The sequence below is a fragment of the Thunnus albacares genome, chromosome 4, assembly GCF_914725855.1.
Source record: "Thunnus albacares chromosome 4, fThuAlb1.1, whole genome shotgun sequence".
Taxonomy (NCBI): Eukaryota; Metazoa; Chordata; class Actinopteri; order Scombriformes; family Scombridae; genus Thunnus; species Thunnus albacares.
The window spans coordinates 7,026,882-7,054,581 of NC_058109.1; the positions used below are offsets into that span (position 1 = coordinate 7,026,882).

A 27,700-nucleotide genomic window follows, 5' to 3' on the forward strand; every position below is an offset into this window, starting at 1 on the left:
AAAGGGGAAAAAAATACAGAAAAAATTACGCGGCCGCTGCTCATTGGTCCGGCCGTGCCCCGCGTGTGTCCCGGAAGTGAAAGCGGAGGACTGATGTGTGTCTTGAGTACAGGAATCTGTCGGTAACATTTTGTGTGTAGTAGCGGTGGTTTTCTGGTTCAAAAATGGACACGTTGAATAAACTGAAACAGTTTGACGCTTATCCCAAAACTCTGGAGGATTTCCGAGTGAAGACGTGGGGAGGCGCGACCGGTGAGAGGCTTTAATTCATCAGAGAGCAGCAGCCATTCAGACACGGCTAACAACAAGGCTAACTGGTTCATTTCTCCTCTAAATTACACACACATACATAAAACATATGAGGTTACAGTCATGGCATTACTCTTATAACGCTGTCACAACCTGAACAGCAGGAGAATGGACACCTTAAACGTGTACGATGAAACATTATAGCAACGTTACAATAAGAGTAGTGATAAAAACCTTCTCTTTAAAAGGAGCACAGCTGCGATTTTGCACGTTTTAGCACAAACTCCGACTTTACGTTACTGCTGTGTTTTACAAACCATGCAGCTGTGTTTCAGATTTTTGGGACACATTTCATACATTTTTAAAGCAGCTGTTGGTTTCCATTCATTTGTGTACGATGTGAACATCAAATGGCAGCATGTTGAAACTTGCATGACTTGTGTAGTTAGTATATTGCATCACAGTGAACACACCGTTTCTTTGTAACTTACGTGGATATCGTGATGAACGGTTGACGATTTGACTAAACTACAACAACAACTGGTCGACGTCGTATCAGTTATTATTCAAGCAAAATGCCAAACTTTTGCTGTTTCCAGTATTTGAAAATGTGAGGATTTATGCTTTTCTTAAACTTATATGTTAAGAAATGTAGCTAGCTAATATCTTTGGGTAGTAACTTATTTGACCGTTAGTAAACAAAGCACGACATTTAAGAAATCGTCACATCTGGCAAATTATAACAGACATTTTTCAGTATTTTCTGACATGCTATAGACAAAACGGTTATCGAGAAAGTAATCTAATGTTAAAAATTAATTTATAGTGAAAATAATCATCATTTACAGCCCCAAATTTGTCACAAGTCTGTATTCTTCAGTTCTTCAAAGCTGGCTCCAAATTTTCTGGAACTGTTGTCATAGCAACACCTTCTTTAACCCGAAGAAGCTAGCTTATTCAGCACCGCTGGCAAAATATAACAGACATTTTTTCAGTATTTTCTGACATGCTATAGACAAAACGGTTAATCGAGAAATAATTAAAGTTTCAGATTAATCGATAATGAAAATAATCGTCAGTTACAGCCCTTAATTTGTCACAAGTCTGGATTCTTCAGTTCTCTGTCTGGAGCTGTTGTCATAGCAACACGTAGCTTATGTAGCTAACTGTAGTGCTGCCCCGATTAATCGATTAGTTTCCAACTATTAAATTAATCGCCAACTATTTTGATAAAAGATTAATCATTTTGAGTCTTTTTTTTTTTCAAGAAAAATTCTCTGGTTCTAGCCTCTCAAATCATGTGAATATGTTGTGGTTTCTTTAGTCTTCTATGACGATAAACTGAATGTCTTTTGGTTGTGCACAAAACGAGACATTTGAAAATGTCGCTTTGGGAAACAGTGATCGACATTTTTCACCATTTTCTGATATTTTATGAACAACTAATGACTATTTTTTGAGAAAATAATCGTCGGATTAATAATATAATGACAATAATCGTTAGTTGCAGCCCTAGTTAGCTGTGTCATAAGACACAAGACTTTTTATGATGAAGTCCATATGTGGAATAATTTTAAGATATAAATAACTCCTTTTCTTAGAGGTATGATGAAATATGTTGATATGAGTATGATTTTACATTAGAACATTAAGGTTATTGAGGATCCAGACTAAAATCTTATTACTGTTATCAGACAATGGAACCAGAAAACATGACATTTAACCATGACATTATGATGGAGATTTGTCATTTGAACAGTACAATTTATGAAATGCTCATGCATCATAAATACAGATTGTTTATACTTGAATTGAAACAATCAATTGGTTTGACATTATAGATTAAAGGCACATAGATTAAATCACCTTTACTACTGAACTCACTCAGCTGAAAATTAAATAATGTTAGATCTGGTTCATGAGGGTTTCATGTCATAACCAGAATATTTTTAAGTATTCGCTCGTATAACCTACTTATATAACAGTATGGAAATGTGGAAACAATGTGGAGCATAATGAGTAACACTAAACCCATAAAAATAAATGAGTCTATTCATGAGTCTGTTGCCCCAGTGCATGCTGGGAGGTTGCCCTACACGCCTATCTTGTATAAATGAAATCATGTGATCAACACTTGGCCGATCTTATGAGCACTAATCATGATTTCAACTGCCAACACGTGTTACTTTTATGCCCAAGTCAGTTATTGTGTCATGTACATACAAGTGCCCACATGGACTTACAAGACACCAAAATACAGTTGCAGTGGTGAAACATTTGTCAAACATAGACAAGAACACAACTTCTTACATTACATTGCAAACAAAGAACTTTGTCTTCTGCACCAGGCTCTACAATTAAAATCAGCCACACAGAAGACTCCCTTCCTGAAACACAGCTCAGTTTTTTATAATCATTCATCCAGAAATAGTCATCGGAAATTAAGGACATTTTATTAAAACGTAACGATACACTGTTTAGATTAACAATGCAAACCTCTAACTGTGTTTAAAGAACCAAGAAGAGGCCAAATTTCTGTATTGTTTTGTCAAAGTTATGTGATTGTTGTGAGGGTAATGTAGTGTTTTAAATCAATGTAGACTTAAACTGCATTACCATGTAGCAATAATGGAACTCTAAAATTAAACATTAATGCAGAGCTGAAGTTCACTGTGATGGATCACACAATTCAGAAAGGTTTCAAGAGCCTGTTAGTTGATTTTTACACCCTCCTGAATTGAACAGAAAGAAGCGGATGCCGGGAAAGTAAGAAAAGACACATTCAGTCAGCATTTACAAGAAGGATGACAACTTTATCTTTTGGTTTTGAGCCTTATTCATATTTAAACATAAATTTTTTGTCAAATGATCACTCAATTTTATCCTCATAATTGTTTAAATGATTAATTTCCAGCATATTAAATACAAGGATGTGTTGATTATGTGTTTTATGTCATTGAAAAATTACCAAAACTATTTTTTGACATTTTCTAGATTAAATGAATAATCAGTTCATTGAAAATAATAAAGTTGTAACCCTTTTGAATTGGTGATTTTGTTGATTTTGTGCCTTTTCATTCTTTTACTGTCCAACATCACAGGAACTTTCTGTTGAGATTAGCTTTCGGCTCACACTAAGGTTAATGTTCATTTGTTTGTGTATAGTGATGTCAGCATTTACATTAGCATAATGATGAATTTTCATCTTCATAAAATTCTCTATATTTCCTTGACAGTATCAATTTTTTGACTCTTAAACTACAGATAAAATAAAGACAAACTGATGTTTTCTAATTCACGTTTTTCATTAATAGATTTCAGGCTGATGTAAGTTATGGAGGGAAGATAGATAGTTTATTTCTGTGAACCAGGATTTAAAAGAACTCTTGTGATTTTCTAACACACACACCTCCTTTGTCTCTCTGCAGTGACCCTCATCAGCGGCGTCATCATGTTAATCCTGTTTGTCTCTGAGCTGCAGTACTATCTCACTAAAGAGGTGAGTTCATCCACATCACCTGATTCTTTGATATCCCCCTCATGTGGGCAGAATAATAGAGATAAAATCAAAGACTCGCTCAGTGGCAGTTTAACTCATTTGCTACCAAAAAGTTCAGCTTTGATTGCTGCAGCCAGACAAAAATACCTACACAGCCTCATTTATTGATTATACTAATAATTAATCTGTTACAGTGAACTGTTTGAACACTGACGTCAACATTGCATTGATTTGACACAACAGTCTCAACTCAAGGTCCACTTACTAGCTTGATCACAAGCTTTCAACCATATCCCACTGACTTCATTTGCAGATGTAGTTTGCTCATTTGTTGCGGAACCTTTTATATCTCTATGTACATAGTTTCTGTGTTTGCTTTTGTTCAGACTCAGAGATGAATGTTTGAAATGATTCATATAATAAAAATCACGTTTGTTTGGAAAGCTGCAGGAGGCTTGTGTAGTTTTCCCCTGATATACGTCAGAGCTGGCGAGCAAAATTAGCAAGACACGTAGAGCCACAATGGCCACATTTACGGGAAATTCATCATGTTCAAATAAACAAGAATTTCCCCTTTAATGTTCAAAATTTCCATTTTTTCAGAGAGCTTTTAGAACTTCTCAAGTTCAACTTTTAGGCAAACACAAATTAATGTGTTCTTTTTATTAAACTGTTTCCAAGATCAAGAATCAACTTTCAAGCTCAACACTGCATTCATTAATTTTTCAAGCAGTGAAAGCCACATAATTAATAAATAATATCGGGCTGCAACAAACAATTATTTTCATCACTGATTAATCTTCAGTTTATTTTCTCAATTAATCATTTAGTCAATGAAATGTTAAATAAAGTCTAAAGAGTCTAAAATGATAAGATATTCAATTTATTGTCATATATGATCAGGAGCAGCTGATTATTAATATTCATTAATCACATTTGAGAACCAGAGAATGATTGAAACGATTCATCGATTATTAAAGTTGTTGATTATAAAAGTAGTCGCCAATTTTCTGTCTATATATTAAGTAATTAATCGACTAATTGTTGCAGCTCTAAATAATCATACAGGCTGCCTGGTGTAATCGTGAACCAGCTTTCAGCTCTCAGGTGTGTTTCCTGTCAGACCGGTCTGATGAGCCCCATCACTCAAACAATGAATTATTTGCTGAAAGCCGGGACACGTAACAGTGAAACACTGGTCCATTGTGTCACATAGTTCTTTATCATGATAGCTGACCTTTTAAACTAGTGACGGTCTAAACATTGAAGCATTTTGTTTGCCCAAGTAATGTAAATCAAGTACAAAAATTCAAACTAGTTAGTTTATGTATTTTGTTTAATGGAACACAATGTAGCATTAATAGTAAGGAAAGTAGAGTGTTTTTTCCTGTTTTTTGACAATTGCATTCAGATTTTTAACTTGGACATTTTAGTTTACAATCTAAATTGCAGAAATTATACTTGACAGCCAACAAAAACTACATCAGCCTTCATTTCTGGTTGTTTTGGTGCAAAAAACAAACTATCATTAAAGGGGAGATGCATTGATCTGTCATATCTCAAATATCTTCTGTTATATATTTCATGCATAGTGTTATTGTGTTTCGATTGAATGACTGAATGAAAATCTGTCTGTGCTGTTTGTTCCCTGCAGGTCCACCCTGAGCTGTATGTCGACACATCGCGAGGAGACAAATTGAAAATCAACATTGACATCATTTTCCCTCACATGCCCTGCGCCTGTAAGTACCACCGACGTTACCTCGCAGACTGACGAAGCTAACGCGCTAACGATGACACATGTTCATTATAAACAATCCTCCTTTTCTTTTCTCTCTCAGATCTCAGTATAGATGCGATGGACGTGGCCGGCGAGCAGCAGTTGGACGTTGAACACAACCTGTTCAAACAGCGGCTGGACAAAGACCTCAAACCCGTCACCCACGAGGCAGAGAAACATGGTAAACTTTGACTTTATGCTGACCTTTAACCTCCTGACACTGATTGATAGCTCCTGGCAAACATTCAATTGGAAAAAAAAAATGTGAAGGTTGATGTGGTCAGCTAGCTACAAGTAACTGTGAGCAGAGGAAATATGATCTAGGAAGGCCAGTTCGAGTGAGACATCCATGAAATAAAAACACTGCACAGCATTTTGTAATGTTGCTTAATGCTTGTGAGGAAGCTAGGAGAATGTCGAAAGCTGCATTTTATTTTCAGTGGAGCGTCTGCATCAGGAAGTTTTAGACTGGAAGGTTGAATTAAATCATGTTTGTTTGTATTTTCTTGTCTAGAACTTGGTAAAGCTGACGACGGTGAAGTGTTTGACCCCAGTACTTTGGACCCAAATAGATGTGAGAGCTGCTACGGCGCTGAGACTGATGATCTCAAGTAAGACGCACACACACACACACACACAGAGCTTATTCTCTCTGTTTGTTTTCCGTATAACCCTATATTTACTTGACTCGCTGTTTGTTTGTTTGTGTGTGTGTGTGTGTGTAGATGCTGTAACACCTGTGACGACGTGCGGGAGGCGTACCGGCGGCGAGGCTGGGCGTTCAAGAGCGCTGACACCATTGAGCAGTGTAAGAGGGAGGGCTTCACACAAAAGATGCAGGAGCAGAAGAACGAAGGCTGCCAGGTTTACGGCTTCCTGGAGGTCAACAAGGTACTTAACTTCTTACAACGTCTCGATCCCACTCGGGTCTTCGTCAGGTGGAAACGTTTTTCACAGAACAGCCTTGTTTATATCTTTAAATTTAAGTCACAAGGTTTTCATATGACATCAGTGGTATGTACTGCCTTTGCCAACATGAGGAACAGAGAAGCAAAATTGCATTTGTGTAATTTTATATTGAGATTTTAGTTCATGAAAAACTAATAAATTGCTATAAAAAGTCACAATATTGCAAGAATAAAGTCACTTTACAGGAATTAGTTGTAATATGAAAAGAATGTGATAATCTCATGAGAAGATATTGTAATATTTTGAGAATAATGCAGCCATAAATAACAGTTGTAGCAGTATAGTGTTCAATGAGTGATCTGCTGGTATCTAAGCTCAGTCTGACAGCTGACAGCCTGGGGGGGGGGCATGGAGGTGACACAGCCTGCAGACACAGACCAGAGCTGCATATCAGTCATAAGGGACACTTCAGTCCAAACACAAGTCTTAAAAAGAAGAAAAATAGTAACTGTTCAGTGTATGCGGACTGTCAGGAAATGCTAAACAATATACAGCACTTAAACACTCTTTAAAAATTCTCATTATACTAAGCCTTTATTCATTTTCATGAAAGTTCGTATTGTCTTTTTTTCCTGTCAGGAGCTCTAATACTCTGCCGTATTATATCGATGTCAGATTTTTATTTACCCACTCCTACTCTGTGTGTTTTTAGGTGGCTGGAAATTTCCACTTCGCTCCAGGAAAAAGTTTCCAGCAGTCTCACGTCCATGGTAAGACCTGCTGTCCATTCACTCTGCTCATAAACAAACACACACACACACACACACACACACACACATAACCATTCAAAGCTTTTTGAACACCTGTGTTAGTTTCCCTTGTGCACATCCAGTGTATGTCCCTCATTAATTGTTTGATTTAATGCCAGCATTTACCTACATGTGTTTAACTCATAAAGCCTGAGCTGCTAGCTCTTTGCAAACTACCTTTAAAAAAAAAAAAAAAGCACCGATTTAGAGAGCTGTTCATATGTAAGACTTTGCAATAAAAATATGTAGGTGTTTGTTGGAACTTTACAGGTTAAGATGCACTTCACACATATATCAAAACCATTTCAGCAACACACAGTCAGTCACAGTAGTCCAGGGTAGCCATGCTGTATTTCATCGCCTCACTGTATGTCTTTGAGATTCAAATTAAAAAGACTCAAATCTCAACATGAGGTTTCAGCGGCTTATGAAAACTGAGTGGGAAAAAGAGAAATATCTAAATATAGAACAGATGACACAAAACTGTTCTTCATTAACAACTGACAAAACGAGTTCTTTCATTTAATGTGATACAGAGCAGCTGGCAGTGGAAATATCTTTGTTAGATGCGTGTTACTGAAAAAGAGAAGATTTCAGCTCTCTTCATGTCGACTTTACCATCCAACAATCGTAGGACAAAACACATCAGTTCACTTTTACCTTTTCCCAACTAATATTTCATCTCTAATTCGTGATGAGTGCATAACTTTGATCCAAAATGTCATAATAAAAGGTGTTCAGAAAGCTTTGACTGGTATGTATGTTTATCTGTCTCATCCTTCCATCCATCATCCTTCTACATTCAGCCATACGTCCACAATCACTCATGTATCACAGCTCAGGGCTGCACAGTCACTTCTGATTGCATATGCATAATATTTGGGAACTAAACATGTTGGCATATTGTCAACATTTAAACAATTGTAGTTTAATGATAAAGATGTTTAATATAGAATAAAGTATTGTAGTTAAACCTGTGCAACCCTGCAGTCAGCTGGTCTGTCATACAGTTTCACCCTCTTGAGTCATCGATAACCAGCTCTGGTTTAGTCTCAAGTTATCTAAACCAGAACTTCAATATGCTCCACTAATACTGGGTATGCAAAATACATGCAACGATCTAGACTGATCCTCTTTATTTTGTCCTACTCTTCTCATCTATGTAGCTGCATGTTTTATTAGTAATTCATTGAAAATAAAAGTTTGCTGTCTTTGGTTTTTGAGAGACACATAACTTCTCTGTGACTGGGAAGATGCTAAACCAGCCAGTTTCTAGAGTTCAGTGTTTCTGTCAAGAATTGTTTGTTCATCAGAGCGAGAAACTGACAAAAATCTGTGACTCTACACTGACACCAAATAGATGATGCTCTTTTGCAGATGCCGTCTGCTTTGACTGGCAGATTTTTTTTTGTTTTTTTTATGACGTTTTTGCCTGATACATTATCAAACACCTCATCATGTACTGTATCAGTCTACTTCTGCAAAAAGCACCATTTCCTCACCTCTATTTTTTTGCTTTTCCTCTGCATTCGTCTAAATTTTTATTGTACATTTCTTTTCTTCCTCTGACTGCCGTTGCTGACTTTTGCTCTGCCATCATTGTGTGTCAAGTTTGGTCTAGACTGTCATGCCTGCCAGATAAAAAGGTTTCTATCATCTGTACATGAATCAAGAGCAGGAAATCGACAGCAACCAGCCACCACATTTTCAGACAAAAAAAGGGAAACTCAGCACATTTTCTCTAGGCTTCCTCTTTACTGAGCGGAAAGATAGCTGGCTGCTAAAATAGAGAAAACTCTTCAGGTATGTCCGCATCAATCGGTAATAATGTGCTGTGATGCAAAATTGGCAGGTTAATAAAACAATGAAAAGCAGCTGGAGTTTAAGCTGCGTGCTTCACTGTTGCTGTCAGTTTCCTACCTTGAACACATCAGCATGCTCTGGTCTCCGCCTCCTTGATGTGAAAGAAAAATAATCCGGTTGAATGTATTTAAGATTTGTTTGGTGTAACATGTGAATGTTTAGCAGCAGAAACAAGAGACAAGAATCACTGAGGTTTTGACTGTTGATGAGGCTGTCATGTGAGATTAATCAGCCTCACCCTTAATGTGTCCCAAACCCCCCCTTTTTTTAGCCCGGACTTACCTGAAATTAAACACTGCTTCATGTGTCTGGGGCTGCACGATTACTCTGACAGAAGTTATACAGATTTTCTAAATCATAAGAGGCTCAAGCTTTTTTTTTTTTTTTTTTTTTTTTTTTTTTGTCAGAAATATAATCCTCCTCAATGAGATATTCTGCCGTTACGTAAAATCTTTGGCTTATAAATCAAACTGTATATTGGAGTTGAGCTTTTAATACTTTGATACCGAGCAAATCATGAGCACAAAAGCCTCATTCTCACCCCTAAGGTAAGTCTTAAAAGGCTGTTTCCTTATGCATCACCATGCATGTCCTCATAGAATTAGATTTGTTAAAAAATAAAAAATATGGAGCATGCAAAATATTAAAAAAAACAAACATTGTGTCAGTGTTGTGCAGCCCCCTCACACACACATACATTAAATGGTTTGTTGTCTACCTGCATCATTATAGTGACTCTTCTCTCTTCTTTCTGCAGTGCACGCTGTGGAAAGTAAGTCCATCTTTCTTTGCAGATTTTTTTTATTTTATAAACATCTTTTGGCAAACTTAACTGAACTTAAGAACAGCCTCATTCCAGTGAACTGACACGTGTTTTGATATGTGGGAAAGTACTGCAAGGACACTTCTTTTTTTTTTTTTTTTAATATGAAGTGAAAACATCTTTAAGCTTTAGGCTTTTTTTTTATTTTTACATTGGAAGCAGATGCAGGACTTCATTAAAAAATGTTGCATTCAAGTAAAGGATGAAGCCAGTTCACAGTATTTATTAAAATGATCTTTTTAAAATAATGTTTTGTTATTAAATTAACAAATCTATTTTTTTTTTCATTCTCGCAAGCAGTCCTCAAATATTAAAGTATCCCAAATACGACTAAATACATAATAATTCTCAACACATTCTATACATTAAACCAGTAAATGTGCCAAAATATGACTATGGTATCAGCATGTGACTGGGCAAAAAATCACAAAGGGCTGAAGACAGCTGACATGATGCACCATTATGCAAATGAGCAAATATGGTCACATTAAATCCAAAAATCAGTTAGAAATGTTGAGATTGAAGACCGACTTGTCATAGTGGGAACTTACCATGAAGTTGTTTGGAACTTGGTGAATACTGACACCAGAACTGTATTTGTGTCTCCGTTGGGAGGCTGGTATGTTCATTATTTCTGGCTAAAGTTTTATCCTAAACAGACTGAAAATTTGCTTTGTGAACATTAAGAAGCTGCTGCTTTGTTGCTGTGTATTTTCAGTACTTTCCAACAGGTTAACAAACAAGCCAATGAGGCTGTTCATTCATTCATTCATTCAACTCCAACCTCTCAGCAGACCTGCGGATGGCCTCTTACAGTTATTTAGCCGACACACTTAACCACAGCTTCTAAAGTTACATTAGGCATCTTAATCCTGATAAAAAATCTGAACAATTTTTTGTCATTTGGACAGATTTTTTTTTGTGCAGTTTGCATCTGTAACCAATTACGGAAAAAGAAAAAGAACAAACTGAAACTGAAGTTACTTAAAGCTGGACTCAAGCCCTTACCAAAAAGGATAATATTTTTTATTTACAGAATCATATGGATAAAGATCTCTCGTGCTCATATTTGTGAACAGCTATAGTTATAAGGCCATCAAGGTCAAAGGTCACATCACCCTGAGGAGAGATGTGACACGCAGTTACTAACTCTGAACAACTTGTGTGTGACTGTCGGTATCTGCTTCATTTGCTTCCTTTCATGTATAAACTAATCAGATTTAACTGAATCACCGTCACGAGGGCAGTAAACATTCCCAACCTGATCAATAACTCACTTTTCTGACAGATCTGTAACTTCACATACATATTTCACTCTCTTAACTTAAAACTGTAACACATGAAGTAATGTGATGTGTTTTGTGTTTGCAGTTCACGACCTGCAGAGTTTTGGCTTGGACAATGTAAGTAACACAACTATTATTATTATTTTTGCATGTTTTGAGTTCTTACTTATTTTCACAACATTTTGTGACTGATTGGATTAATAAGTACAATAATAAGTAATTAAGTGCATCAAGAAGTCTAAGAAGTCTATCATCTGTTGTCCTGCAGATAAACATGACCCATCTGATAAAACACCTGTCGTTCGGTAAAGATTACCCCGGCATCGTGAACCCTCTGGACGGGACAGACGTCACAGCGCCACAAGGTCAGTGACATCATGGTGTTCGTGTTTTTCCGTATGATGCCGGTAGGAATCACACAATAAATAGTTGTGTAACACTAACATTTAGTATTCAAAAGCCTAAAGCCTGTCAAACAGCAGTTAAGCTTAAATGATACTTTTCACATCTGGGTAGCGTAAATGTTGTGATCTGCTCAGGTATGCAATGCGGCCACCCTGAAATTAAGACATGCACACTGTCTGCGTCCGCTTCACACATAAGGAATACTCCATAACTCCCCGCTGATATCAGAAATTCTTTCAGAAAACCAGATTTCATTGCAGATTTTTACAGTCTTTATTATGCAGCTGTTGTACATCTGGACTAAACTTTCCTTGTCAAACCCTCAAAATGATTTAACTGCATTTTACACCAATGTACAAAAAGAAAAAAAACATACAGAACAAGAGGCTAGTTTCAGTACCCACACTAACAGACCAGAATGCAATGCAGCTACATGATAGGGTTTCATTAAGGAGAGGAACTTGCTTTATTTTTTTATGCCGTCTCTTCCCGCCACTATTATTGCACTCCCCTCCTACATGTAAAACCAAAACATCCTCATCTGCACGTGGAATTTTTCCTTCAGAGCAGGACGTCGGCAGCATCAGAAAGTATAACGCATTCACTCTGAAAACCATTTGACAAATCTGAACTTTTTATTGACAAAACTAGACTGCAGGTTGAGAGTGTGACAGCATCGAGCGGACAGAGAATCGTGGTTGCGGTTATCGGAAAAGTCCCGTGGGTGTATAGTCGTGAGGAGGCGGAGGAGGTCGTTCCTCGTCTTCCTCAGCAGCGGATGCCCATACCGATGGCCATGAACGTGCCGAACGTCCCTCCGCTCTGCATCATGGTCTTCCCTACTCCTCCCATTAGCTCCCTGCCGCGCATGCCGATCCTGGAAAGAGAAGGGAATTTTATGATGATGCAAGCTTACTTTCACTGTTATCATGGTGCACATTCAGATTGTTCATAGACGTCCTTTGCTGACTGTGACTCTATAGCTGACTGTTTGATAACACTATGTCTGATAAATATTAGGTTACAGGAAACAGACATGTAAATCACATCCCTGACCACACAGAGTGACTCAACTCACTGAGCCACTAACAGCTGATAGCTGTTGAGAGGAAGGGCAGGGTCACATTAATCTGCTTTTCAAATGTTTTTACAGTAAAGTCACTGAGAAGAAATGACGCGAAAAGAGAAGTTGTGCTTGGTATCTTGCTGTATTTGGCAGAAAAGGGAGAATAATTAATCCACCAACCCCCAAAATGAGCCGACAGTTCGGAACAATGAGCCTGGTGAAAGTCACAAATGAGTTATTTAAAAGGTTGGCAGTGGCTGTCACTATTAGGAATGTAACAATCAGCTTTTAGAGGAATGCTTTTTCATGAGTATAAAAAAGGCGAATCTTCTATTCAGAATGTTTGGGGGCGAGAGTATGGCAGGTTAATTGGTCCGCTCGTTAAGTATATCACTGCTGGTGTTAATGAAAAGTAAGTCAACCCATTTGTTTCATTTACCTGAGACAGGAGAAAGTGCCAAACATGGCACCAGCAGCCATTCCTACTGCAAACCCCATCATGAAGCCCATTTTGACCCGGTCAAAACAGCTGGGCTGGGTCTGGCCATAAGGACCTACAGCCACCGGCATCTGGAGAGGAAAGACAGACAGGAGACGGGTTAGATATGAGGTGGAAGGATCTGTAGACTGTTTTCAGTAAGACACACAGTTGGATCTGATAGCAGGAGCAAAACATTGAGCAGGTCTGAAGGTTCCCAAAATCACATCCTGACCCAGTCTATCTTATAACTGGCTCTATTCACAGATATTAGTGCACAGACCCTTGATTTATAATTGTTCATAGCTTCATTACCAGATAACAAAAGACAACAACCACCAGAGTAAACAGCTCACAGAGGCAGTAATAAGCTTCAGAGGATCATCATTAGTTGTCAGGTTCAATCCTCAATCCCCTCCAGGGCCCCCAAAGCCCCCTGTTCACTATGTCTATGTCAATGTCAGTGTCAAGGTCTAGCTGTAAGACCTTCATTTTTATAGCCGACATTGTTCCTACATGTATTTAATCAAGTTACCACACAGCAAACATGGGGCCATGTAATACTCCAACATAAATACTGTAAACAGATGTTTGCCTTGGAGTTCCCCCAAGCAGGTTAATCCAGTCATGTCCGCCCCACAGTATATATAACATTGAAGACGACATATGCCATCATGTCCCAATTCCATATTACATACTAACAGTCTACAGTGTGTACTTTATATAAAACTTTATACTATACTGCTGTTGCAGATGGTATAAAACAGTTGAATGTGTTGGTTTCTTGTATATTAACAGGATATTATACAGTACTTGTACTGTTGGATGTCAAACTATGACTTTAAAATGCCAATTACAACCACCACAACCAAACTAAATGTTTACAGTGTGCATATTAACATTTCTTCAACGTGTTCATAAAGCGTTGAAAAAAAAATCAGACATTTATCATGTGTATCTAGTTTTCTGCTAGCCAGTACTTTACTACACTGAACAATTTGTTTTTCTCTAATCCATTCCTGCTGACCTTTTAACCAGCAGTTAATCCGATCTATTAGCGTCTTTATCTAAATTAAAGACACCTGGTTGTTTAGCTGCTGGTTAAAGTTAATTGTCTCTGTTTAATCATTAACTTGTTGCCAAGTGTGCAGGTTAATCTGCTAGCTAGGCCAACGTTAGCGAGCCCTCTTGTGTTAATAAATGCAGTTTCCAGATTGTTTTAATGAAAGACGAAATAGCAAACAGCTATGGCTTTCTGTTGGCTTCAAACAGTGACCATAAAATAACATTAAATCTGTAAAATAAACTCTTTACCCCTCCGGAGGGTTTGTTGTGCTAGCTTAGCATGCCGACTAGCTAGCTAACGTCACCTGTGGCCTTGACAGATAAACACGGCACGTTTTCATCGACAAATTGTAGTTTTCCCCAAACCATTATAAACAATTAGTCTGAAATCGACCTTACCTTGAACTATGTGTTTAAAATAAAGCTGGTTTTCTGGTTCCTAACTGGAGGTTTATCGTGTTTTGAGGCGCAGCGGCGTTTAAATGTCTTTCTAGCAGAGCTCCATAACCGGACAGAGGAAGGAGAAACTGACAGAGGAAGCGAATAAAGAGGGGAAATAACTCGGAGGAGAAGATGAACAGCGCCGACCCATGGCTCATTTATTACTAGTCTTATTTATATTGGAGTAATTCAGTCGTTTCAAGACCTGTTTTCATAAGCTGTCTCAGGTTTTCAAAATATAGTCAAACACATAGCACCTCGGATTTTGAGACATAAATCGTTTTTTACACTCCTGTAAGTTTGTTCCTGTCACCAGCCAAAAATAATCCTCTTCAAATACAAAACTTATTCTCTCTCAGCCTCCCAGTGTTGGTCACAGTGTGAGAAAATGTTGGAAAACTTGAATGTATTATCTTTATATTCAGGATATGTTCAGTATCTACAGAAGAGTAATGCATTCACCCATGAAAAAAGTCATTATCTCATAATTAGGACTTATGTAACTCATAATTATGACTAACTATCTCATAATTGTAATTATGAGATAAGGCTACCGACTTTTTTCATTTTTATTTTTTTATTGGTGAATGTAATGCACTTTTTTAAGTATCAGATACATCAGAAAATGTAAGATCAGTCTGACTGGACCTCATATTGTTGTGTATCTCACGATGTTACTCAAGAGCTTGAGCAATTGCATAACTCCGGCAGGAAATGCTTTTCTGTTTGGCTCATTTTCACTGAGAGAGGAGGGAATTATTAGGTTCATTTAATAATTTTGTGTACTAAAAGTCAATAGACTCAATACAACTTTTAACAACCTAAATATTGAAACATTTTAGGGTCAACAGATTGTCTTTTTCTTTCTTTTATATGTTGAATTGTGTGTCTGCATTCATATTTTAGTTTAAAAAGGATTTTCTTTTTCTCACCACAGCTTCAATGATGTACCAGTATTTTGTGAAAATCGTTCCCACCATCTACATGAAAACTGATGGAGAGGTGAGTCTAATATTATTCATGTTTGTGTTTCAAATTCACTTCTTTTGTTCGTTTTACAAATCAGAGATGTTGAAGTACAAACATTCACGTTAGAAGTGTTGCATTTATTTTCTCATAAAAATCTGTTTCTCTACACCACAACAAACTTTAAGCATCTTTTTACGTCTTAACATGATTTCCAACTATCTTGAACTTTTTACTTTAAAGCTGCATCAGTTAAATCCAGCGTTAGCCTGTGAACATATGAGCCTAAACAAGAAGATTAATGTTGTCGTTTTGTTTTCGCAGGTGGTCAAATCCAACCAGTTCTCAGTCACCAGGCATGAAAAAGTTGCCAACGGGCTAATAGGAGACCAGGGGCTGCCGGGCGTCTTTGTTTTATATGAGCTGTCACCTATGATGGTTAAATTCACAGAGAAACACAGGTGGGAGACTCTGTTACAGCACACTTCAAACTTTATTGTCCTCTTATTTAAATCATCTTTTGGCTTCAGTTAATCTTTAGTTTTGAATATTTGAACCCATTAACCACAAATCTATCACATAATGTCACAGTAATCTGTGGTAGTGAGCGTTTAGTAGCCTTTTTTTTTACACAATTGTTCACTGCTTCTGTATTTAATCTCCTCAACTCTGCTGGACGTACAGGTGGGTCGGAGCAGGGCATTATGGTTTAAATATTTAACACAACATTAGTGACAGTATTTTTATAACATCAGTATGCGTCACAAAGTGGCAAATGACCTCTGTCCCATTGTTATATTACAATAGAAAACTTAAAATTTACGATTCCTAGGGAACCAATTAAAAATATAAAGGGTCGGCAAACAGGATTTTGCTGAACAATAACAGGACGGTCATATAATCACGCTAAAATTCTAGTGAAAATCATCATCCCTCTCTCTCTCTCTCTATTTCTCTCTGTCCAGATCGTTCACACACTTCCTAACAGGTGTTTGCGCCATCATCGGCGGTGTATTTACAGGTCAGTCCCTCCGCCGAGCACGTACACGTGTCGATTAATGCCGTGTTAAATGAAAATTCAGTCTGACTCTCTGTTTTTTTTTTTTTTTTTTTCCTCCCCCGTCTGCTCGACGCCTGCAGTGGCGGGTTTGATCGACTCGCTCATCTACCACTCGGCTCGTGCCATCCAGAAGAAGATAGAGCTGGGCAAGGCCTCTTAACAGCGCCCCCCCTGCTGGCCTCCACGGTGCAACACAGACCAAGACACGGATGACGGAAAGACGAGGGACAGACAGGTAGAGGGTGAAGTTCGGAAACAGAAGCGAGCGAGTTTTCGTCGTCCCCTCCGTCTTTTTTTGTCTGGTGTCAGATCGAGCGAGAGAAATACAGAGAGAGAGGAAGAGAGGTTTTAAATCAGCCAAGTTTTTTAAGTCCTCTGTCTCTCTTTTTCTTCTGGAAAAGCACTGGAGAGGAACTTCTGGGCCGTTTTTTTTGAATTTTCCTCTCCATTGTTAAATTCAACGCCAACAGGAGAATCAAACTTTTTTTTATGATCGAACTCAAGCGGAGAAGAAGGACGCCTCATCGATGCAGACCCAGCCTCCAGATTTCTTCTTCATGGAAAAAGGGAACTCCCTTCCCTCCATCCTGTTTACGTCCTGCTTCAGCGCTGGTCCACACTCGGCTCGCTCTTCGCTAGAGGATCCGCGGTCGAGCCCTTTGTCTAGAGGGGTGAGGAAGAGAGAGCTTGGAGACTTTTTTAAAGGAATATTTCGCCCAAAAAAAATGTTTAGTTTCCTTATCAGTCACTCACCTATTTAACCTGGACTGATGGATGAAAACAAGCTCGCACCTGCATCTCTGTACGCTGAATCACAGAAAACCCAAATGTTTTCTCCCGATCACAAGAAAGTGATTTTGCATCACAAATGTATTGTTCTTAATGTCAACAAATCCCCAAAAAAGACCAAAACCAATAATGTACTGATCTACTAAGAATTATTATGTGTGTAATCAAAGCCTGATCTTATCTTATTCCTCTGTGCCATAGAGCTCCATTGTTTTCTAAAAAAAAACTATTAAAAACTCATCAATGAGCCACACAGCTGCACTGGGTGACATGTTCCTTCATTACCAGGAACACACACACTGTAGTTTATTTTGGCTCAATCACACACACACACCTCCCTGCTACCAGAAATACTCACTAGAGCACCTTTTGATTAAAATTTTAGAGAGAGAGAGACGGGATTTTAATGGGATTTGTGGACAGTAAGAAAAATACAGAATATCACAAGCCTGATAAGTTCTCTCCACATTATGTCTGTTTTTTAGACGAGTCGGGGATTTATTTAAACATCAGTGATATTTAATTAAATTCAAATCACAAAGCAAAAGAGCCTCGTTTAAAGATGAGCAGGAATGCTAAACGATTAGCTTGAGATATTTCATGTTGCTGTTGTGAAACTGGGTCATTGATAAACATATGAGAAACCTTCACTTCTACTATTTAAAGCTTTGCTCTCAATGAATGTGATAAAAATACATCTGGTACTTCAGGCCTCAAGTTGTGAGTAGTTTATAAAAAAAAAAAAAAAAGAAACAAAAACATTTTGGGTGACCTGTTCCCTTAAAGACTTTCTGTATAAAAAAAATACTTGAGACAAGCTGATTTTCTTTTGAAAGCCGATAATCGTGTCTCTTGATTTAAAGCCACTATGTGTAGGATTTTTATCTGATCGATAGATTCTGTAGGAAGATGATGGAGGCAGTGCGGTCTACGTTCCTTTCAGTCCGTTCATCTCCGTGTCCTCGGGTCAGGGGTCAGGGGTGCGTGTTCGTCTGATCACAGGCATTGATGATACAAGTCTGTCAATACAAACTAATCTTAACTCAATACAGACTCAATTGGGTAAAAACTAAACTCAGCCTGGTGAATTTTTTTCTTACACATCAGCGCTCAGTTGTCACTGATTGGTCGATCTATTTCAGAAGGTTTTCTTTTTTCCCCGACGTTGCTCTGAAATGAATCAGAATCATGAATGAACGTTGTGATCGATCAATCAGTCACTTGCTGAGTTGAATCAGACAGATCCTTACACATCTCATCTTGTTATCAGTGTAGTCACTAAATGACGGTTTAAACAATAGTCAGACTCATTAAACACATGATGGCGATGCAGCACCGCTGCTTTATTTTCATGAATCTTGTCATGAACCTCCTCATAAACTCATCATCTTCAGTCACGAACGCTGTGGCAGCAGGTTTCTAGGAGCAGTTAACTTAAAATTCTTCACAATGAATGAATAAATCAATTTAAGACTTGTTATTTCTGTAATTTAATGAGTACCAGTAATAACAATAGGTGTGTCGTTCTCATGCAGCCGGGAGATATTTCTTATGAAAACCTGTTTTCATGCCAATTTTTCCGGCTCTGGCACAGGAAGATAACGTTCCCGTCCTCGATCCAACCTGCAAAAACTCTGATTGGCTCGGTTCTTATGCCAAGTGGGGAAAACAGCCGTCAGCAGACACGACACCGGACATGTTTGAAGCGTTAAACTCACGCGCTGATTCAGAGATATGGAACGAGGTTAATGTTTGTCTACCACAGCGTCTATGTCGAAACTACCACGCTCTCAAATCTTACACATAGTGGCTTTAAAAAAGATTTTAGGACTAAATAAACGACAAAAAGTTGAGAATCATGGCGCGGAGGAGGCCCTGCAGTGTGAATGAAGCCAAATTCCTTCAGAGAACAGACAGTTTTCTTCAGCGTTTAAATGGCAGATGAGGGAAAACTTGACGAGCCGCAGCCAAAATCTTGTGGCATGCGGTTCGGTTTCTTTTGTCCCCCCCGAATTTAACTTGAGCTCCGTGGGTGGGACTGAGAATGTAAGAAGAAGGAACCACAGCCAGGAAAAATCACTGCAGCTTCCTGTGATTTCAGTGACACGATTTTCAGACTGCTCGCTGCCTCTCCTCTCTGCTCTGCATCCTTCCTCACCTCTAGATTTAAATCATTCAAGTCAATAAAAATGAAGAGTTTCTTTCCAAATTAAATCATCGCCACCATGAAATTTCAACTAATTCAGGTCTGTTTGTGGAACGACGCCTGACTCCCACCTGACTTCTCCCTCATCATGATCATGCAGCCAGTTTGGAAATGAACTCTTCATATGATTTTTACCTCTTGTTTTTGTTTTGTTTTTGTATTCAGGAGTGTAAATACTGTACAGACACATCCACCACTGCCTCAGACAAGGGAAGAAAACTAAACATTATAGGAACCCCACCAGATAAGAGTGTCGTACTGCACTGTGCCAGTGTTCAAACTCACTCAAGTCCGTTTTTTGTAAATGTAGGGAAAAGGGCTGCTTCTGTACTGCTTTTGTTTCTTTCTTTTTTTTATTAACTTTCTGTGGAATATTGTAACACAATCTGCCCTGTTAGACTGCTGTAAAACAATACATTTACTTTTTGTTTTTAAATTTGGTCTGTGACAGTTGGAAAGGATATTAATACAGCCAGTAGCTTCACACAACGATCCTCCTCCTCCTCCTCCTCCTCCTGTTGAAGCCTTGTGTCTTATTCCCAACCAAAAAACTTCAGTCAGTAAATGACAGAGCTGGCAGGGAGGTGGCAGGAAGCTCCCAGACCACAATAAGACAGTGTGTAAACGTTGGGTCGATTCTGACTTTATTCCTGACTCACATGTCGAGTCACCATATGAGATCCAGATGTTTCTGTCAGTTTGATCCTCTGCTCGGTTATTTTTAGCCGATTCCGACTGTCTGGGTGTTAAACTGACAGAAACACATCCAGTAGGGGTGAGACCGTCGGTTAAAAAGGAACCTTTCTGAAAGGACCACACCGATGGTTTCGCTTGTTTTGACCCATGACCTACAAATCGGGCAAAGTTAACGTCACTGATGACCACTTTTATTTCCTTATGTTAAGAAAATCCATCAAACTTTCCTCAGATTGTGATCCAGCAGTCAGTTATCTTTATTTTTTTTTGCCAACAGTAGGTTTTTATGTGGTAACATCGCAAAGCAAAACTCAATTTTGTGGTGCGTTTGAGGAAGAACTTCAAAATCCAAAAGGCTTGCTGCCCGATGAGTCGCTGGACCTCAACTCTGACACAGTTAGTTTAACCTTTCACAACCTCCAGATGCTGATTGCTTCACTCTTGCTCAGAGTCCCACAATGTCATCCTGTTTATGCCAAATGCCACAGGTGCTTTGCTTTTTATTAGTCTGCAGGGAAACAAATAGGGCTGCAAGTTATTTTCAGTGTGCATGAATCCATTATTTTTTACCGAGTTAATAATCTGGTCTATAAAATATCAGATAATATTGGGGGGAAAAAAAGCCTCTCACAAGGTCCCAGAGTCCGAGGTGACAGCTTGAGATGTTTTCTTTTGTCTGACCAACAGTCCAAAACCCAAAAATATTCCATCTACAGTGATTTAAAACAGAGAAAAGCAGCAAATTGTCACATTTTTAGAAACTGGAACTAAAGAATTTTGACATTGTTGCTTGATAAATGACAGTTAATTGACAAAATTGTTGTTGAATAATTCAGCTGATGATTACAGCGGTCCTGTGAGGTCTCGGCTGACTTTGCTAACAACCGCAATCACAAATGTCCAAATAACAAAAGATGTGTCTTAGAAAATGATTGAAACACTGGTTGGTGTTTCTGTTCAAGTTTTTTCAGTTTCTGTATGTTTTTTTTTTTTTAACTGTGGCAGAAATCACTGCTTCTTCTGTTTCTTGTTTGTCCCAGAAAAAAAAACTAGAATCATGAAATGTATCACTTCCTGTCCCAGTAACATGACACATATTTAATCAAATATATCACTTCAAGTATACAATCTCAAGACGCTTCAGACAGTCAGACCTTGCAGCACTGGGCCAAACCTCTTTTTTTTTAAAATGTTTTTAATAACACTCACCTTCTGTTTGACACTTCTCCAGATTCACTCAGTTTACAGTAAGATACAGTATGTGGTAAGAGATATGGTTAACATCATGATGATCAAAAAACAAAAACAAAAGTTGATCCAGAATGTGAATGTTTCAGTGTGAATCTGACTTAAGATTGAAGCTCATGTGACTGCGGCAGGTTGCAGCAAATATCGATGAGTATTACGGCTGTAAAGAGACACTTTGATGATCATAAGTATCAAAATTGTCCGATATTTCTTCTCTCTCTGTGTTTTTTTTTTTTTTTAAATAGCTTCTGAAGTCTGGATGATGCAGTTTGATCATGAAAGTTCCTGATGATTCAGTTGTTGATGGTTGGTCGTTGCACCTTTTAACATCTAAATCAGGGGCAGGGGTTGTGTGTATGTATGTGTGTGTATGTGTGTGTGTGTATGTGTGTGTGTGTGTGTGTGCGCGAATGTGTTCTGATGCCAGTGTGTATGTGTGAATGAGTGTGAGAGAGAAATGTATTTATATTTTGATTGTCCTCAAACAGTTTTTAAAATGACAGAAAATAAATGTTGAATACACCAGCCTCCACTGTCTGCCTCCTCTCGTGTCTATGCGTGCGTGCGTGCGTGCGTGCGTGTGTGTGTGTGTGTGTGTGTGTGTGTGTAGTATACATTAAAAGAAAATGGTTTTAATATTTTTATATCCTTGTCCAAGAATATGGAAGAATTTCTAGAAATTAGCAATCAGAATCAGTGGGCATAAAGCTGCTGTCTGTGGACAAGATATGATATTGTCTTACTTTTGCAAAATAAAAGAGTAGTTGTCAAAATAAAAGCAGCAGTAAAATGACTTTGACATGTGAAAATCAGCGGAGTTCCCCTTTAAAGGGCACATATGCAGATTTCCAGGTCTATATATTGTATTCTAGGGCTCGAGTGGAATATATTTGCATGATTTATAGTTCAGAAAACTGCTTATTTATGTTATACTGGTCCTTTATGCAGCCGCTCAGTTCAGCCTCTGTCTGAAACAGGCTGTTTTAGCTCCTGTCTCTTTAAGACCCACTCTGCTCTGATTGGTTGGCTTCCAGAAGCTTCAATGGGCTCCGTAAACAAACAGCAGTAGTAGGATTTCACTTCTTTTTCTCGTTTACTCGAATTTTCTTAAATACATCTGCACATGTTCGAGATGAAATCAGATCAGAAATATGCGAGTGGACAACGCAACTGACCCGTGGAACAACCGACGCAATAAAGACTACGGAGCAGACCATCTGACATCAGTCCGATGGGGAAGTAGAGGTAACTTTGCAAAACTGAGCATTCAGAGCAGGTTGAAGCAGTAACAAAAAAAACTGGATTGATGAAAGTTGCCATGTACTTCCAGTTTCTCTCCTTTCCCCTCATCTCTGTAGACACTTTCATGACAGATTTGTCAAAGCAGGAAAAACACAGGTGTAAATAATAACACTAACGATGGCTCACTTCCATTAATTGTCCCAGTAAGCCACATCAGTGAGTGAGCACAATACCAGAGCGCTGGAACTGGCTCACTTAAATGCAACACCGCTATCAGCGGTGTTTTTCCACTTTTACAAGTCAGAATGTTTGCTGTGAAAAGTCTCTTTGTGACGTCTTGAGCACACAGTCAGAGGTATTACTAACATCACTGTGGTTCATTTCTAAGAATTTCACATTATTTTCATTTTGTAATTATTTATAAACAGCGTTGGAGTGTTTGTGAGATTTATTGAATGCGGTCGGTTTTTCAATACGTTTAATGACGCACCACATGACACACGATGAGCCATGACAAGCCTGTTTGCTGAAACAAACTTTGGGACAAAGCATCAGTCTAGTTTCAGTCTTTTTTTTCACCTACAGTTCTGTTCGTCATCTCAGGTGTTGCATCATGTTCTTTATTAATCAGTTTTTCTCTGAATGGAAACCAGAAATGTTTCTGGTGTTTCATCCACAAAGTAGTTTATTCCCACAGCACAACAAACCCGTTAACAACAAAGAAAAAATGTTCATCCCTGCTGAAGTGCTCTTTAGCAAAATGATGAACCCCTGAAGTCAGGTGACCCCCCCCCCCCCCCCCTCCCCCCGGTGAGACCTTAAACTAACAGAAAACTGTAGTAAGTCCTTTTTATTATGAATGGTATAATTGTTAAGTAATTCCTGCTGAAAAGGAAGTTTCTCCCTCATATAAATTTCTCTTCAGTAATCTGTCAGCCACTGGATGGCGACCAAGTACTTCACTTACTATTGTTCACACACACACACACACACACACTCACACACATATAAGAGAACAGAGCATCTGAATGAAATTACAGCCGGCTTGAGTAACTTCCTGTGTGTGTGTGTGTGTGTGTGTCAGAGCCACGCAAGACTGAGCAGTCCAGCATTACAGTCCACAGAGAACAGTTCGATACTGGAAATATAATCATCTGTCTGAGGCATAGTGTCCTGTGTGCGTTATTACGTCCACGATCACATCAAAGTCCTCTCACGCTCTGAAAGCTCTTATACCATGTCAAGGTTTAAGTTTAAAAAAAAAAAAAGTTCCTGATGGTTTCTCAACTGTCTAGTCTTGACTCCATGTGCAGACGGGGTCGTGGGAGTTTCGTACGACTGACGTTGATATTTGTAAGATATCCCCCCCCAAAAACCTATGAAGACATTTCAATGAAATCTGGTGGAACATTCAGACGCAGACGGAGGAAAAACTGAAGCGCTTTGGTTCAGATCCAGGAATTGTTCTTGAGGGATTACTTACGAGTTATTGTGAAGCATCCAGTTAAAATATTTCCAAAAATGTTTTCTGCTATTAAAGGATAGGTTCACAATGGTTCAAGTGTGTCTTAAAACAACAGTCAGGTGCCCATATAAACACTGAGGTTATCCTCGCTGTAATCATTCCTCCTGTTCATACCGGCTATTAAAAGATCCCCTTCAAATGTGCTTTCAATGTAAGTGATGAGGGCCAAAATCCACAGTGTGTCTACACAGTCATTTTGTGCAAGAATGCATTCAAAAGTGTATCTGAAGCTTATATGAGGCTTCAGCAGTCTGAGTTAATCATATAAAGTGGATATCTGCCACATTTACAGTCTTTTTAGTGTCAAATTCCCTCTTTGTGTTTCTCTGTTGAACTGTGTTGGAGGTATAGTAACAAAAAGAGGAACTTTGACACTAAAAAGACAAAAAAAAAGACATTTTTGCACAGAAGGAGGACTTGTGTCCCCCATCACTTACATTGTAATTGCATTATGAAGTGATCTAATGGTCAGTATGAACAGGAGGGATGGTTACAACAAGAAAAAAACATATTTCAATGTTCATTTGGGCTCCTGACTGTTGTTTTAAGGCAGACTTGAAAAACTGTGAAGCCGTCCTCTAAAAAAAAAGCTTTCACAATCCTCTAGATGACTGAGTGCAGTCAACAGTGTGAATCACATGCTAAATGTGACAATTTAATGGTTTAGATTTCAGCTTTAATTTGGCACTTTGCATTCATTTGTAGGGTTCCTAGTGTTTGATAACACCTCTATAAATATAACTGAACAAAAAGACCTCCTATCTGTGTGCGCATGCAAATAAAAGGTTTTCTGTCCACACATCTTTACCAATTACAAATACATACAGTCCCTAAACGTACATTTCTTCAGAGATCAGGCTAAACCACAGTGCCTTGCTTAAGAGCACTTACAGCTGGTGGCAGTGAGGATGTAAAACCAAGCTTTAGTTCAGGGATTATTTTAAGAATTACATTGAAATTTTAGGATTCAGCATGTGCTTTTTTAAAAAAAATATAATTTGTATTGTGTTGGACCCTGAACCATAAACCGAATCTATTCTTTGGACTAGCGTGTATCGTTAATGGGTTTTGTAGTCTGGAGTTAGGGTTAGGCTTGAGGTATACGTTTCTATGTTTTTTTCTATGGTTTTTGGTTTAAAATGTGTTTGGTCGAGAGTTAGGGTTAAGATTTAATTTGAGGTTTAGGATTCCGGGTTTATTTAGAGGGTGCAGGATTTAGACTTTGAGGTTACGGTCGGAGTCGAGACTTTAACTTGAGGTTTCAGGTTGAGGAAGAGGTTTGCTTTGCATTCAGTTTAAAGCATGATGTCAAGAGGTGAAACGTCTCACTTCTCATCTCTTTGTCTTCAGTGGTCCGGCCCAGTGACATCAATGTTTGGGATGTCGAACCGCCGTCTTTGCTACTGAAGCTGGTGGTTACACACACACACAAGTCTCTGCAAAGATATAACTATTTGTTATCATGCAGTGTAGGACATCTTATTCAGTAATGCATTTTTGGCCCTGAAGTGGTATAAATTGGGAGACACTGAAGGAAGAAAGATGCAAACTAAGATGCAAAGAAGAAGAGATGGGACGTGGTGATTATTGAAGTGTTGTGTGGATGGTTGATACAGCACAGAGAGAGAGAGAGAGAGCCTTGTTAACTAAAGTGGAGGTAGGTTTAAAGTGTCAGAGCAGCATTGATCTGTATCTAGATGTCTTATCTACATCGGGGAAAAAAAACTTGTTAATGCAGGTGGAAATGTATGCAGAACGCAATGCAACTGGAAGTTTTATCAGATCAGCCCGACTGTATCTGGAGGTGTTCTGGCTTGTGTTGTTATCAAATCTCTGCCAGGTGTAAATGATATCTGTACAGTTTGGCTACATTCCTAAGGGGAACTTAACGATCTGAAAAGACACCTAACTCCACCTCTTCCTGCCCGTCAAACGCTACAGACGAGCTCCTCGTCTGCAAAGTCCAAATAAGTAGAGCCCACGCTGCTTTCCTTGACCTGAGATGCATTGTGGGTGCTTTCCTCCCAGCGAGGATGCGCAAGAGATGAGATTCAATTAAAGATCTATAGCAGCGTCTGGCCGTCACAGAATAAGATACAAATAGACAATTTAAATCCATTAATTAGCCTCCTGATGGAACAGAATGGATAACAAAAAAGCTGTATGTGTTTAAATAAACTATGGCTTATTTAGTGTGTGAATGTCCTTTTCAGGCTCAATAGTATTATTTACCAGCCACACAGACTCAAGAGGAACTTGTCTATTTGATTGTTTTTTCTCTGAGAAGCTATAAGTGTATAAAACGTCTCTATCAGCTGTCACCAGTCACACACTGAAGCTCTGAGCACATGACAAACCGATGACCGAAGCAATAATTAAAGATCTGCCTGACAAACGTTCATGTAATTAATTTAACAGCCGTACACACACCATAACAGCGGGCTGTCTAACCTTAAAACCGATGTTTTCTTCCTCACTAGTTTCTGTCCACCATCCAGTACTTTGTGCCATAAAAAATCCAGATGTTAGATGTTTAGCTGATTATGCAATCTGAGCTAACAGGGAGCTTTCCTCTCCTTGGGAAATTGAATTTTTTCCACTTATTACATTGCAGTTTAAGAAACCAGAACGGAAAACGGAGCGAAATAACATTAATCTGCTGACTAAACCCTGACTAGTTCATCCCTATTGTCTCCCGCCTGGATGTAAAAACCTCGACTTCTGGGTCACGGATGGAAACACTGGAAAAGCATCCTGTGTTTGTTTACTAGTGCATCATCTCCACCTGCGCATGAAATTACCGTTTCTATATCTGATCACAGTGCGGACAGAATGAGAACTCCAAATCTGAAAGGTCACAAGTTGATTAAAGGTATAAGAAACATAATTATGTAACACAAAATGACTTTACTTTTCTGACTTTTTGCCCACCTGCACTTCTAAAGCTCACTAATTAGCATGTTATCATCTCGTTGGCCGGGCACAGTAACATCTTGTAAAGCTGATGTCATCGTGAGGTTGCTAGACTTCAGGAAGTGACTTCTGACAGCCAAGAAATAGTCACGTAATACCTGTAAACTGCAATATGTCATTAATTATGCATCAGTTCTTTGTAAGGATTAAAATAACAAGCTATAACATGGTAATTTGTGACCGCAGAGGTGCAGGAAGGCAGATTTTTTTTTAAGCTTTGGCCAGAAACAGACTAGCTGTTTCCCTCTGCAAACCTGCTGCTGAACTGTAGCTGCATGTTTAACACACAAACATGAAAGTTGTATTGATCTTCTCATCTGAC

General features: G+C 38.5%; 2 protein-coding genes and 1 long non-coding RNA gene across 5 annotated transcripts; 1 reads left to right on the forward strand and 2 right to left on the reverse strand.

Annotated features, from left to right (window-relative positions):
* The first annotated feature begins 61 nt into the window (after nucleotides 1-61).
* Nucleotides 62-21,250, forward strand: ergic3 (ERGIC and golgi 3). Of its 3 annotated transcripts, none has more exons than XM_044349064.1 (14): nucleotides 62-252; nucleotides 3,678-3,748; nucleotides 5,403-5,490; nucleotides 5,590-5,709; nucleotides 6,043-6,139; nucleotides 6,254-6,419; nucleotides 7,150-7,207; nucleotides 9,867-9,881; nucleotides 11,304-11,335; nucleotides 11,487-11,583; nucleotides 15,611-15,675; nucleotides 15,964-16,100; nucleotides 16,605-16,660; nucleotides 16,780-21,250. In XM_044349064.1, exons 1-14 carry the CDS (start codon nucleotides 165-167, stop codon nucleotides 16,857-16,859), a joined length of 1,170 nt encoding a protein of 389 aa, XP_044204999.1. In that variant the 5' UTR covers nucleotides 62-164; the 3' UTR covers nucleotides 16,860-21,250. The 3 variants fall into 3 exon arrangements, with proteins under 3 accessions (XP_044204999.1, XP_044205000.1, XP_044205001.1); XM_044349066.1 differs by lacking the exon at nucleotides 62-252 and adding an exon at nucleotides 563-859; XM_044349065.1 differs by lacking the exon at nucleotides 9,867-9,881 and having other exon boundaries at nucleotides 69-252.
* romo1 (reactive oxygen species modulator 1) lies at nucleotides 12,236-14,767 on the reverse strand. Its single transcript, XM_044349068.1, has 3 exons — nucleotides 14,632-14,767; nucleotides 13,129-13,259; nucleotides 12,236-12,500 (listed from the first exon to the last, which is right to left on the reverse strand). Exons 2-3 carry the CDS (start codon nucleotides 13,257-13,259, stop codon nucleotides 12,392-12,394), a joined length of 240 nt encoding a protein of 79 aa, XP_044205003.1. The 5' UTR covers nucleotides 14,632-14,767; the 3' UTR covers nucleotides 12,236-12,391.
* On the reverse strand, nucleotides 19,836-22,073 carry LOC122980754. Its single transcript, XR_006403079.1, has 2 exons — nucleotides 21,300-22,073; nucleotides 19,836-21,262 (listed from the first exon to the last, which is right to left on the reverse strand). It is a non-coding gene; the product is annotated as an uncharacterized LOC122980754 (long non-coding RNA).
* Between the last annotated feature and the right edge of the window lie 5,627 nt (nucleotides 22,074-27,700).